A 14641-nucleotide genomic window follows, 5' to 3' on the forward strand; every position below is an offset into this window, starting at 1 on the left:
GAACTCTGAACTTGGGCAAATTCTGGGAGATGCTGAGGGACAGGGAGGCCTGGCATGCTGCAGTCCATGGGGTCACAAAGAGGCGGACACAACTGGCTGACTGAACAACAGCAACACATTGCCTACAGGCCTTCACTCAGTCCACAAGTCAACTAGCCACAAGAGTTCCGAGTGTCTGTTCAAGGGAAGAGGAGGGCTCTGACCCACCAGGCTATTACCTGCTGAGGACACGTGAAGCTTATGTGCACTCAATTAAGTGGACAGGTGGATTCTATTCTTCTAAGCAGCAGAAGAGTTACAACATTGTACTGAAAAGGAGAGTGATCATGAAATTCTTTTGGCTACACAGGTTCACTGGTTTTCTCATGGAAAAGTACTTAAAACACCTCTTAAATTTAAAGCTGAGTTACAGTTTTTTTCCCCACAAAAGTTCCAAATTGACAGACTCTCGCTGGGATGACCAGTGACTGCCAGGAATACGTGCATGCTCAGTCACTTGCGTTGTATCTGACTCTTTGTGACCCCGTGGCCTGTAGCCCAGCAGGCTTCTCTGTCCACGGGATTCTCCAGGCAAGGATACTGGAGCAGGTGCCATGCCCTTCTCCAGGGGATCTTCCCAACCCAGGGATCGAACTGGTGTCTCCTAAGTCTCCTGCAATATAGGCATATTCTTTACCGCTGAACTACTTGATAAATATTTACAAAACAACAGAGGTACTTTGTTCCATCAAAGAAAGTGTGTTGTTTTTAAAATACGTGAAAAAGTAAATACTGTTCTAAAGAAATGCATGCCTTGGAAAGAATTTTGAAAAATAGGTGTTTGGAAATGTGTCGTCTTTTGTTGCTGAAAAGCTGGAACTGTGTTACTCTAAAAGCTCTTACATTTGTACATTTTAAAAACACAGAAACAGAATTTTCTAACATATTTCAATATTTTGCAAGAGAAGAATGAACTTTGAATCCATTCTTTATAACATTAAAACACAACACCTTCCTACCAGGAAGTACTGAATTCCACTTTAAAAATGAACATATACTGGCCAAGTTTCTACATTAAAAAAACAAAACAAAACAAAACTAGAATAATTGGAGGATGGAGCAGAAGTACAAGTACCACGGTTCAGGAAACTCTCACAGGGTCCGGTTTTTAGAAAGGCTGCTCACTTAGTTTAACACTCTATCACTGCATCTTGAAAAGAAAAATGCAAAAAAGCAAAATGGCTGTCTGGGGAGGCCTTACAAATAGCTGTGAAAAGAAGAGAAGCGAAAAGCAAAGGAGAAAAGGAAAGATATACTCATCTGAATGCAAAGTTCCAAAGAATAGCAAGGAGAGATAAGAAAGCCTTCCTCAGCGATCAGTGCAAAGAAATAGAGGAAAATAATAGAATGGGAAAGACTAGACATCTCTTCAAGAAAAGTAGTGATACCAAGGGAACATTTCAAGCAAATATGGGCTCAATAAAGGACAGAAATGGTATGGACCTAACAGAAGCAGAAGATATTAAGAAGAGGTGGCAAGAATACACAGAAGAACTGTACAAAAAAAGATCTTCATGACCCAGATAATCACAATGGTGTGATCACTCACCTAGAGCCAGACATCCTGGAATGTGAAGTCAAGTGGGCCTTAGGAAGCATCACTACGAACAAAGCTAGTGGAGGTGATGGAATTCCAGTTGAGCTATTTCAAATCCTGAAAGACGATGCTGTGAAAATGCTACACTCAATATGCCAGCAAATTTGGAAAACTCAGCAGTGGCCACAGGACTGGAAAAGGTCAGTTTTCATTCCAATCCCGAAGAAAGGCAATGCCAAAGAATGCTCAAAAGTTGTGCTCAAAGAATGCACAACTGCACTCATCTCACCCGCTAATAAAGTAATGCTCAAAATTTTCCAAGCCAGGCTTCTTCAACAGTACGTGAACTGTGAACTTCCAGATGTTCAAACTGGTTTTAGAAAAGGCAGAGGAACCAGAGATCAAATTGCCAACATCTGCTGGATCATCAAAAAAAGCAAGATAATTCCAGAAAAACATCTATTTCTACTTTATTGATTACGCCAAAGCCTTTGACTGTGTGGATCACAATAAACTGTGGAAAATTCTGAAGGAGATGGGAATACCAGACCACCTGACCTGCCTCTTGAGAAACCTGTACACAGGTCAGAAAGCAACAGTTAGAATTGGACATGGAACAACAGACTGGTCCCAAATAGGGAAAGGAGTACGTCAAGGCTGTATATTGTTACCCTGCTTGTTTAACTTCTATGCAGAGTACATCATGAGAAATGCTGGGCTGGATGAAGCACAAGCTGGAATCAAGGTTGCTGGGAGAATATCAATAACCTCAGATATGCAGATGACACCACCCTTGGCAGAAAGTGAAGAAGAACTAAAGAGTTTCTTGATGAAAGTGAAAGAGGAGAGTGAAAAAGTTGGCTTAAAGCTCAGCATTCAGAAAACGAAGATCATGGCATCTGGTCCCATCACTTCATGGCAAACAGATAGGCAAACAGTGGAAACTTATTTTGGGGGGCTCCAAAATCACTGCAGATGGTGATTTCAGCCATGAAATTAAAAGACGCTTACTCCTTGGAAGGAAAGTTATGACCAACCTAGACAGCATATTAAAAAGTAGAGACATTACTTTGCCAACAAAGGTCCATCTAGTCAAGGCTATGGTTTTTCCAGTAGTCATGCATGGATGTGAGAGTTGGACTATAAAGAAAGCTGAGTGCCGAAGAACTGATGCTTTTGAACTGTGGTCCTGGAGAAGACTCTTGAGGGTCCCTTGGACTGCAAGGAGATCCATCCAGTCTATCCTAAAGAAGATCAGTCCTGAGTGTTCATTGGAAGGACTGATGTTGAAGCTGAAACTCCAATACTCTGGCCACCTGATGCGAAGAGCTGACTCACTGGAAAAGACCCTGATGCTGGGAAAGATTGAAGGCCGGAGGAGAAGGGGATGACAGAGGATGAGATGGTTGGGTGGTACCACCGACTCAATGGACATGGGTTTGGGTGAACTCTGGGAGTTGGTGATGGACAGGGAGGCCTGGCTTGCTGCGGCCCGTGGGGTCACAAAGAGTTGGACATGACTGAGCAACTGAACTGAACTGATATGCATAATTTTTGAACAAGCAGCTCCACAATTTCATTTTGCAATACACTCTGAAAATTATGCAGCTGGCTCTGGAACTCAGGAGTCAATGTAGTTTTCATTTGAATTTACGTATTTTTGAGGTATTTTCTCAGTGACGACAACCACAAAATTCAAGTATGAATGTAAAACCAACTTTGAACGGCTATATCATGCTGCTAAACTACACTTGTCAAAAATAATTATATGTGATTAATACTTGTTTATTTATAACTAGTTATACACAATCACAAATAAAACATTTAGAGAAAGCAAAACTATTTGGAGCTGTTACTAAAGAAAATTAAAAGCATTTTTATTTTTATATTTATAGTACACACAAATTAATGTCATACATGCATATCATTTATAAATAAATTAGCATCTATTTCATAAGAATATACTGCATGTTCAACAACTTGTCAAAAAACTTTCTAAAACAGACCTAGCCTCCTAATGATAATCTTTTCCTTTTGGAGCCCAAACTCCGAAATTACTCCCTCTTCCGGCAATACTTTACTCAGCAATACTTCAGGAGAGGGAGGGAGGCAGTGACCAGCTTGGTTGGTAAAGAGGATTCAGAGTCAGGACTGGGTTCAAACCCAAGCGTCCTCTGTGATGTAGCCGCATTTGTTAACCTTTCACCTGATCAGTGCTCAGAGTAGTGTGACGCTCATGTGTAAGGACGTGGCACACCTCCAGACGCTGATGAAGTACCAGTGACACCGGCATCCACACAGGTGTTTCCAGTAGGAGCCTGATGCACTCAGCACCCTTGTCTCTACCTGGTCCCCTCGCCCCAGTGACTGGATGGTGGCAACACTTCAGGTTGTGAGTGAGCTGCGTCTTTCTGGTGACTCCGGAGTGGTAATACTGATATAACTCAAAGGTTTCTCTCTTTAAATATACCAGGGGATCTAACTGCTATTAACTTCTCTTCATAAGCTCAGGGAGATGAAGGGCCTGGACGAAGGGGCGTCGGTGAGGCCCTCGGGGACTCAAGGCCCGGCCGGGCGCTCCCTGGGTGACGGATGCAGCAGGACAGTACCACCGTTCAGTCCATCCCAGGAGTGCAGCTTCGGACTTTCTCCTGGGCTCGCCCCAACGGAACCTCAGCCCTTCACCTCGCGTGCTTCACCCATCCCGGCCTCGAGCGGCTTGTCCCCGAGGGCAGTGCTCCCCAAGATTACTCCGGGGGCCGCGGAGCCCCGCAGGAGTTCCCCAAGAGAGTGCTAGGGAAAGGGTCCGACCCCTTCGCCTCAGGGTGGCTGCCCCGCGCGGGGAGGGAGCCCGCCCCCCGCGGTCTCCCGGGACCTTACCTGGATGGTGTGGCCGCTGCCTGGGGCGGTGGGGCCCCCCACCAACTTGCAGTACAGCTCGGGCCGGGGCCGCGCGACCCCGGGCTCCCGCTCCCCGCAGGTGGCGGTGGCCCAAATCCTGGCTGCCTCGGCCAGGTTGAAGTAGGGCGGGTGCAGGCTGAGCCCGGCCGGGGACTGGGGGTGTCGAGCCGCCGCGCACCCCGCCTGCACCAGCAGCAGCGACAGCAGCGGCAGCACCGACCCCGGTACCCAGTCCCGAGCCCGCCCGGCCGCTGCCATCCCGCCGCGCGCGGTCCTCCTGGCTGGGCGGCCTGCGGAGGGGCTGGGGACCCCGCGGTCCCGCGAACGATGCTCACGCGACGAGCGAGCGCCGCCCGGGCGTGGGTGGTGGCGGCGGATGCGCGCCCGCGCCCCACGCGCCGGGTGCCGGCGGCGAGGGGGCGGCTCCTCGGGGCTGGAACGTGCCGCGGCCGCAGCGGGCACCCGCCCGACCAGGAACTGACAGCGCTGGGCCTCGGCCCGAAGACTGCGGCTCCGCCAGCGCGCTGCAAACTTCGCGGGTGGGGAGGGCCAGAGGCGTGTCCCGGTTCCCAGCCCCGCGGCTGAAGGGAGTCCCAGACCGCCCCACCTTCCCACTGCCGGGGCAGAGATCGGGTAGTCGGCTTCTCCGGAGCCTCTAGGTGGACCTCGGACTAGGGGCAAGGAGGTTCTGGCGAACAGGGTGAGACAGTAGCTGCCACCGCCTGCAGAACCTCCACCAGAGCCATTGTGGGTTCCCAGATGAGTTTCAGTTGTCGAAGGACAAGTCCCGTCAATTCTGTCAGTGGGCGCCAACAAGATCTATGGCACTGCAGATACATCCTGAGGGTGGGATCAAAGGCGCTCCGGGGAACTGGGAGTGACCGAAGGTATGCAACTTTAAGACAGCCACTAGGGCAAGCTGTAGTTTGCCAGGCTGTAAAGCCACCTCACTGGAAAGACTGATGCTGAAGTTGAAGCTGAAATTGTTCAGCCACCTGATATGAAGAGCCGACTGACTGGAAATTACGCTGATACTGGGAAAGATTGAAGGCAAAAGAAGAAGGGAGTGGCAGAGGATGAGATGGTTAGATAGCATCACTGACTCAATGGACATGAATTTGAGCAAACTCAGAGAGATGGTGAAGGACGGGGGAGCCTGGCATGCCGCAGTCCATGGGGTTGCAAAGAGTCAGACACGACTTAGCCTTAGCGACTGAACAACAACAAACAAACCTACCTTGGGGGAAATCCTTCAGACGCCCCATCTGCTGTGTTTTACAGGTAAACAGCAATGTTGAGTACATTACTCTTAGCTGTCACATGGCCTCTGAGTAGAGGACAATAACTTCCCAACTCCCAGGGCTGAGGCTTGGTCTTGAGGCAGGACACTTCACCAAAAAGGAGATGGCACAAGCCCTCTAACGATTGGAGGAGGGTGCCATTGCTGCAGGCCAGGACGAACGAAAGTGCCTTGAGAAGGAAGGACCAGAGCTAGAGCTTCCAAAGATGGAGAAGGGAAAAAGAGGTCCAGTGTGAGAGCGCTCCTGGAACAAAAATTGAGATGAAGATTAAAATGGAACAGTTCAAAGAAGAGAGAGCTAACTAGCATATTTATTAAATACTGGGATACGTTGTAGTAGGGAGGAAGTGTGTCTATTTAATCTTATGTTCTTCAAAAACAAACAGAAGGAGAAAGGGATTTGTGGGGATAACACAAAACTTCAGACTGATAAATTGCCTACATAAAAAAAAATGTGTGCACCAAAAAGCAAACAGAACAAATCGAAAACAAATAAGGAAAAAATGTATACCACAAATGACTTGTGATTAATGACTTTAATATATAAAATGCATTTACAAAATAATTCAAGAAAGCTGAAAAATAGAGGCTAATAGATCTAACAACTGACAGGAAAATAAATTCGTTAAGCTAATAAACATATTAAAAAAATTGACCTTTCTGAGAATTGAAATGCAAACATAGCACCAATAAGATTCTTGTTTCACCTATCAATTGGCAAAGATTTTTTTTTTTTAATGATAAAACTGAAAGTTCAATAGAATTCAAGGAGTTAATTCTAACACACTTGGTAGAAGTGAAAACCATGTAACCTTTCAAGAGGGCAATTTTTGCAGCACTTAGTAAATGACTTCATCTTGCATATATTCTGCCTTAACAATTTCACTTGTATAGATTTATATCCAGGAAACGGTTAAGGAAGTTTGCAAAGATTTAATGGCAAGGACTTAGCAGAGATACTTATAATTGTTTTAAGCTTGCATGCTAAGTCACTTCAGTTGTGTTCGACTCTGTGACCCTGTGGACTATAGCACACCAAGCTCCTCTGTCCATGGGATTCTCCAGGCAAGAATACTGGAATGGATTGCCATGCCCTTCTCCAGGGGATCTTCCCAACCCAGGGATCGAACCAGCATCTCTTATGTCTCCTGCATTGGCAGGCAGGTTCTTTACCACTAGTGCCACCTGGGCCACAGCAGTTTTAAGCTTGCTGCTGCTGCTGCTGCTAAGTCGCTTCAGTCATGTCCGACTCTGTGCGACCCCATAGACGGCCTCTCACCACGTTCCCCCGTCCCTGGGATTCTCCAAGCAAAAATACTGGAGTGGGTTGCCATTTCCTTCTCTATGAAGTCATTAAAATGACGGTATAGAAGTATTCTTTCTGACATAGAAAGATGTTCACAATATTTTAACAGAAAAGAAAGGATGTAAAATAATACACATGTACAAAAATTAACCATATTTCTAAACACTAGAAACAAACCGTCCAAAAATGAAATTAAGAGCCATTCCATTTACAATATTCAAAAAGAATAAAAGTCTTAGGACTAAATTTAAAAAAAGAAGTGCAAGACTTTAACATTTAAACAGTGTTAACATGTAACCCAGCAATTACAATCCTAAGTCTGTATTCAAAAGAACTGAAAATATATTCACACAGAAAAAGTGTTCATGGATGTTCATAGCAACATTCATAATAGCCAAAAAGTGAAAACAATTCAATGCTTACTAACTAGTGAATGGAAAAACAAAATGTGATATAACCATCCAATGCAATGTCATTCAGCCATAAAAAAGAATGAAGATCTGATACGTGCGACAACATGGATGAACCTTGAAAAACATTACACTAGGTGAAGGAAGCCAGACACAAAGGTCACATTTGTAATGGCAGCAACTGCTAATGGATATGGGAATTTTTTTTGAGCAGGGGGAATGATGCAAATGTTCTGGAATTAGATAGAGGCGATGCTAAAGCTGAAACTCCAATACTTTGGCCACCTCATGTGAAGACTTGACTCATTGGAAAAGACCCTGATGCTGGGAGGGATTGGAGGCAGGAGGAGAAGGGGACGACAGAGGATGAGACGGCTGCATGACATCACCGACTCAATGGACGTGAGTTTGAGTGAACTCCGGGAGTTGGTGATGGACAGGGAGGCCTGGTGTGGTGCGTTTCATGGGGTCACAAAGAGTCAGACACGACTGAGCGACTGAACTGAACTGAACTGATGGTTGTACGACTCTGTGAATATACAGTTGACCCTTGAACAACATGGATTTGAACTGCAAGGGTCCACTTATACATGGATTTTTTTCGATAAATAGTTACTACAATACTTGTTGTTTAGTTGCTAAATTGTGTCTGACTCTTTGCTACCCCAGGGACTATACCCCACCAGGCTCCTCTGTCCATGGGATTTCCTAGGCAAGAATACTGGAGTGGGTTGCCATTTCCTTCTCCAACTATGTGCTCCTTGAAGCAGAACTGGCGATATAAGAAGCCACCTTAAAGTTATTCTTGGATTTTCAACTGGGGGGAACAGTCAGCACCTCTAACCCCTACGTTGTTCAAAGGTCAACTCTAATACTAAAAAACACTGAACCATCCACTTTAAAAGTCAGTTTATGGTATATGAATTGCATCTTAACACAGCCATTATTAAAAAAGAATTTTTGCAGAACTGAAATATACATTATATATAAAAGAATATTTGAATGTGTGCATGTACATACATGTGTATGTGAAAGCATATTCAAAGAGATTTTGAAATTATACAAGAAGATGTTCAAGAGTGAATAGATGTGATAGAAGGGACTTTGTGTATATTCTTTTTGCTATGTCTATATTTTAAAATTTTTTCCAATCATGAACCTATGCTACTTTGCCCTAATAAGAACATTCACATTTTAATAAGTCAATGAATGCCCAGCATTACCTGGAATAGTCCCACTGAGGTGGTATGGTTCTATCTAAACGGATGAAAGAACATTGTGAGAAAGTGAGACAGATTTTACTTTCTTTTTATAAAGTCCTTCCAGACAAGATTATCTGAAGGAAAATATTCAACTAACAGCTAAGATTCCAAAATTCTTTTATCAATATGCAAATATGAAAGCAAAGTCTACATTGAAGACACTGTTCTCTACCCAGCCAGTAACTCCCCATGACACCAGGCCAGCTCACTGAGAGATTCCGAGGTCAGAACCCCTAGCAGCAGAATCGACCATCTGTGGATGCAAATCAGCCCTTCTTCCTCATAGAACTTTGTATTTTGCTCTGGTGGTGGTGGTTTAATCGCTAGGTTGTGTCCGACTCTTATGACCCCATGGACTGTAGTCTGCCAGGCTCCTCTGTCCATGGAATTCTCCAGGCAAGAATACTGGAACAGGTTTCCATTTCCTTCTCCAGGGGATCTTCCCCACCCAGGAATTGAACCCGGGTCTCCTGCATTGCAGGCAGATTCTTTACTGACAGCTATAAGGGAAGCCCGTTCAGTTCAGTCGCTCAGTCGTGTCCAACTCTTTGCGACTCCATGAACCGCAGTACACCAGGCCTCCCTGTCCATCAGCAACTCCCGAAGTCCACCCAAACCCATGTCCATCGAGTCAGTGACGCCCTCCAACCATCTCATCCTCTGTCGGCCCTTTCTCCTCCTGCCCTCAATCTTTCCCAGCATCAGGGACTTTTCAAATGAGTCGGCTATGAGGGAAGCCCGTATTTTGCTCTAAAAGGCAACAATTACGAGCATGACACACAAATTACTGTATTGTACATGGCAGTATTTCTCTTTGATATGTTTTATTACACTCCCTACCTAGTCAGATGGTATGTGACGTCATTGACTTCACACTGTCACTGCTGTTTAAAAATAACTTTGTGACGTCAGAGCACAATAGGTGTATTTGCCACTGAGAACAGCTTTAAAGGTGAACAAATAAAAGCTACACATATAAAGTTCATATTTGTTAGTAAAACTGTCTCTCTAAAGACTGTGTATCCAGGATCTTCCCCCGTGGTCCAGTGGCTGGAGTCTGCATACCTGCTGCAGGGGAGCTGGGTTCAATCTCTGGTCAGAGCACTAGATCCTGCTTGCTACAAATAAAGATCCCACATGCCACAGTGAAGATCAAAGATCCAGAGTGCCCTAAGACTCTGCACAGCCAAATAATTCGTTAATTAAAAAAAAGACTATGTATCCAAAACAAATACCCCAGGAGCACCAACACTCCATAGTTCTAGATATGGGAGATTTGATCGGAATAATGACACTTTGGGGGAGAGGAGAAAGGCCACTCTGAAGTTTAAATGAAGAAACGTATGAATAAGTGCTTTTAAACACTAAGGCAGCAAATAGAAGGCACACTTGTGTTTTTAAGGCAAAATGGGGCTCTTGTGTTTTAATGGGAAAAGATGATGCTTGAAGAAATTAAATGACTTGCCCACATTTTAAGAAAAACAGGAATAATAAACAGGACCCAGACCTTCTGATTCTCACTTCCTGCTCCTAGGAGGACTCTGGGGGGGAAACCCATGTGAGGTGTGAAAGCTGCAGAAGTATCCCAAGCACCAGAGGAGATATTGGTTTACTTAGCTCTAGAGGGGTGGGTGTGAGACATGCATAGAAGTGGGTAAACAAACCCAAACTAACAGTGAATTTGGGGTTTGGCTGACCTCTTAATACTTCAGAAGTGATTCATGCATAACTATGTCCTTCAGATCTTAAGTTAGAAATGCAACTTGCCATGCCATTGTTGCAAAATATTTCCCTAGTATCAAGAAAGAAGACTGCAAGTGTGGTAAAGGCACTGTTCACCAAGGGCATAATCAAACTAGACCATGTTCTGTTAGTTCCATGATGGGCCTAACATTATACTTAGGACTGACGCTCCTTCAGGTGAAAGCATGGATTTTCTTCTTCTCCTTCCTCCCCGCCCCCACCCCCAATATGGCAGCCCTTTTCTTTCCGCCGTTCCAAGTCATCCTAGGAATATGAACTGGGATTATAAATCCCAGGTCCTGCTTATTATTAATATCACTATTCTTCTTAAAATTGTATTGTTAAACTACACCTTACCATTGGCTTGGTTTCATTTTAAAAACAAGTTGGGACTTCCCAGGCAGTCCAGTGGTTAAGAATCCACCTTTCAAAGCAGGGGACTCGTGTTCTATCCCTGGTTGGGGAACTAAGATCCCACATATGTGGGGCAACTAAGTCCTGGAGCCGCAACAAAAGATACTGCAGCAACTAAGACCCAACGCAGCCAAATAATTAAATATACATTTTTTAAAGTTACACTTTCCCACTTTTATTATCACTTCATAGAAAAAACGATGACATCTTTCTAAGCCAACAGCAGTATGTGGGTCACCACCAACAGCAGTGAAAAGAATATAAACAAAATAGAAAAACAGAAGGCATTACTGCTGCTTGCAAAACTACATGCCTGCCAAGGCCTCCCCTTGAAAACCAGAGGGAACTAGATGATGAGGAAATTTTTGCTGTGCAACTGGTCAGCCTGACTGCAAACCCAAAGATGGAGAGCAACCTTTGCAATCCAATCATTCTATCATAAAGTATAAGAATATAAGGGTATATATGAATATCCTTTTATTACACTTTTCCCATGACCTTCTGCTTTGAAAGAATATCACTACCTGTATTTCCTAAATATTTCCCATGTTATCGAAGATCTATATAACTGCTAATATAGGCTTTGGCTTAGCGTGAAGTCATTAACATGATCACACTGAGCTTTAATCATTCCAGCTCAAACTGGAGAAAGGGTGAGGATCCATTATTCTATGTTGCTAAATAAAGGCAGGGTTTCTACTGGTCATTTTGAAAACTGAGAATTGCCCCTAGGCCCCTGGGCTCTGGAAAACACAGATGGAATACCATCCAGTCGTATTTATAGATAAGAGGTCAAAGTTAAGGGACTTGACCAAGTCCTCATCACCACGAAATGGTGTCCAGAACACAGCCTGTGCCTGCCTCGGATTACAGCACATCTCACCCCCACTGCCTTTTGTGGTGAGCCTCCTGCCCTAGGCCCCTAATGTAATGTGTGCATGTTGCTCAGTCATGTCTGACTCCCTGTGACCCCATGGACTGTAGCCGGCCAGGTTTCTCTGTCCATGGAATTCTCAGGCAAGAATACTGGAGTAGGTTGCTATTTCCTTCTCCACCTAATCTCATGGCTTCTTATAAAGTAGTGATGCTCCCTTGGCACGTGGCCTGGGTCTGGCTCATAATCTCAGCTCAGAAACCCCAGTGTTCACCAAACCGAGTGGAATTCTCAGTATCCAAAATTTCTACTCACTGCAAGCAGATCCCAGCTTCAGCTGGAACCTTGACATTGGTATGGTGCATTAGGGCACTCCCTGGTAGTCAGCTCTGCCAAAGACCGTATGAAGCACTCACATTCCAACTGCATGAATTTCCTCTCCAGCTCTTGTTTTACACACTCCAGTTTGGCCTTTATATGAAATATGCAGTTGGGCAGAGCAGGTAATTTTATACATTTGTTACTAAGGAGAATTCCTTTTTCCTCGCCAGCTGTATGTTACTAGAAGCAGTGGGGCTAGGATAAAAGAAAGTCTGTACCTAGGTAATAAGTACCTTTTCTTAACAATGAAATTTTTTCCTGTCAGCCCAGAGCTCACCCTGAAAGGTAAGTGGGCAGAAGTCATTATTCTCATTTTGTGGATAAGTGAAAAAAAGGTAATGAGTAATTAGACCATCTGGCCCAGGCATAGTGGAAATTTAAGAAATGGAGCCTTCATTCTCTTGACATGAAGGTTAAGTAATTTATCCAGCAGAGATTTTGAGTGAAATTTAGAAAGCAGCCTCTAAATTATCCCCTTGAGTCATTTTCTCATTTTTCCCTTTTGTGCCACCCTAAATCTAAGGGTTTGAACCCAGTTGAATGATTTATGTGACCACGAAATATATCCAACTGGCAATGTTCAACCACACTGCAGTTTGTTTCCATGTCAAAAATATCTCACATCAGAGACATGCATTTTGGTAAGAATTTGTCCAACAGATCCAATAGAGAGTTGGTTCACAATAAAATATGAAAACTTTTGTGAACAGAAACTGGCCCCCAAATTTTTTTTTTCTTTGTCTCTTTTGAGATCTCTATAGAAGTGAGTTATACCAAGCAGCAGATTGGTAAATACTTGTCAAAATTAAGATCAAATTAATATTACTTAAATACTAGAACATAGAGTTAAGGGTAATTTTGTAAACCATATAATCACTGAAATCTCTCATCACTTAATGCTCTTTAATAACCATCTTAGTGCTGAGCAGTTCACAGAACAAATGAGGTTGTTAATTTCAATACTTCTTTATTTAATTGAAAGAAAGTGAAAATGAAGTCGATCAGTCCTGTCCGACTCTTTGCGACCCCATAGACTGTAGCCTACCAGGCTCCTCCGTCCATGGGATTTTCCAGGCGAGAGTACTAGAGTGGGTTGTCATTTCCTTCTTCAGGGGATCTTCCCAACCTGGGGATCAAACCTGAGTCTCCCGCATTATAGGCAGACCCTTTACCATCTGAGCCACCAAGAAAGTCCTCTTTTTAAAAAAAAAAAAATTATTTATTTATTTTAATTGGAGGCTAATTACTTTACAACATTGTAGTGGTTTTTGCCATACCTTGACATGAATCAGCCATGGGTGTACATGTGTTCCCCATCCTGAACTTCCTCCCACCTCCCTCCCCATCCCATCCCTCAGGGTCACCTCAATACACCAGCTATGAGCACCCTGTCTCATGCATCAAACCTGGAAAGTCCTCTTTATTTAATTGAATAAATATTTTATTTAATTGAAGTATAGTTAATTTATAATGTTGTGTTAGTTTCAAGTGTACAGCAAAGTGATTAGGTTATACATGTATATATATTCTTGTTCAGATTCTTTTCCATTATAAGTTATTATCAGACATTGAGTATAATTCCCTGTGCTACACAGTAGGTCCTTATTGCTAACCTATTGGTATATAATAGTGTGTATATGTTAATCCCAAACTCCTAATTAACTCTCTCCTTTTCCCCACTATCCCCTTTGATAGCCATAAGTTCATTTTCTATGTCTGTGAGTCTATTTGTCTTATAAATAATTTTTTGTATCATTTTTTAGATTCCACATATTAAGTGATATTGTTAGGGGAAGCACACTGACTGAAACCACCCATCCTGGCCAGGCCCTTTAGTAACCATTTTCATGAGCTGTTTTAGGACAGGAGGTCCTGGTAAGGAACACGGAACTAATAAGCCACCACCAACCAGAAGAGTTCAGGAAAGATCAAAAGGTGACACCACATATCCGACCACCTCCCAGAATCCTTCTCTCTGGCATCCATCTTGGCTGAACAAGGCGTGCACCCCCAGGAAGGACTCTGAGTCAGAATAATTGGCTAAAGACACCCCGGAAACTAATCTCATCACCATAAAACCCAAGACTGCAATCCACATGGCAGAGCTGTTCTCCTGGGTTCCCTTACCCTACTGCTCTCCACCTGGGTGCCCTTTCCCAATAAAATTTCTTGCTTTGTTAGCACATGTGTCTCCTCAGACAGTTCATTTCCGAGTGTTAGACAAGAGCCCAGTTTGGCCCTGGAAGGGGTCACCCTTCCTACAACAATATCACATAATACATTACTTTTTAGGAAGTCAGTGTAGATTCAACTTTCTCATTTCTCTATTTTTTTAATCTAGATTTATAATAGAGTAGCAAACGATGCTTATGGGACTCACAAACTATTTCCTTATCTCATACAGTGAGCTCTTCATAGAAGTAAATTCCAAAGATGATTCTGAGTGGCTGGTTAGACAGCCAGGCCTATAAATC

The 14641-nt window shown here is 43.8% G+C and overlaps 1 protein-coding gene across 1 annotated transcript in view; it reads right to left on the minus strand.

The window, feature by feature from the left end:
- Window positions 1-4872, minus strand: part of LAMA3 (laminin subunit alpha 3) — a 260515-nt gene extending 255643 nt beyond the window's left edge. Inside the window, exon 1 of the mRNA XM_024984437.2 lies at window positions 4457-4872. Coding sequence (XP_024840205.1) covers window positions 4457-4735 — 279 coding nt within the window. The 5' untranslated portion in view covers window positions 4736-4872. The remainder of the gene's footprint in view (window positions 1-4456) is intronic.
- Between the last annotated feature and the right edge of the window lie 9769 nt (window positions 4873-14641).

Source organism: Bos taurus, chromosome 24 (assembly GCF_002263795.3).
Source record: "Bos taurus isolate L1 Dominette 01449 registration number 42190680 breed Hereford chromosome 24, ARS-UCD2.0, whole genome shotgun sequence".
NCBI classification, from domain to species: Eukaryota; Metazoa; Chordata; class Mammalia; order Artiodactyla; family Bovidae; genus Bos; species Bos taurus.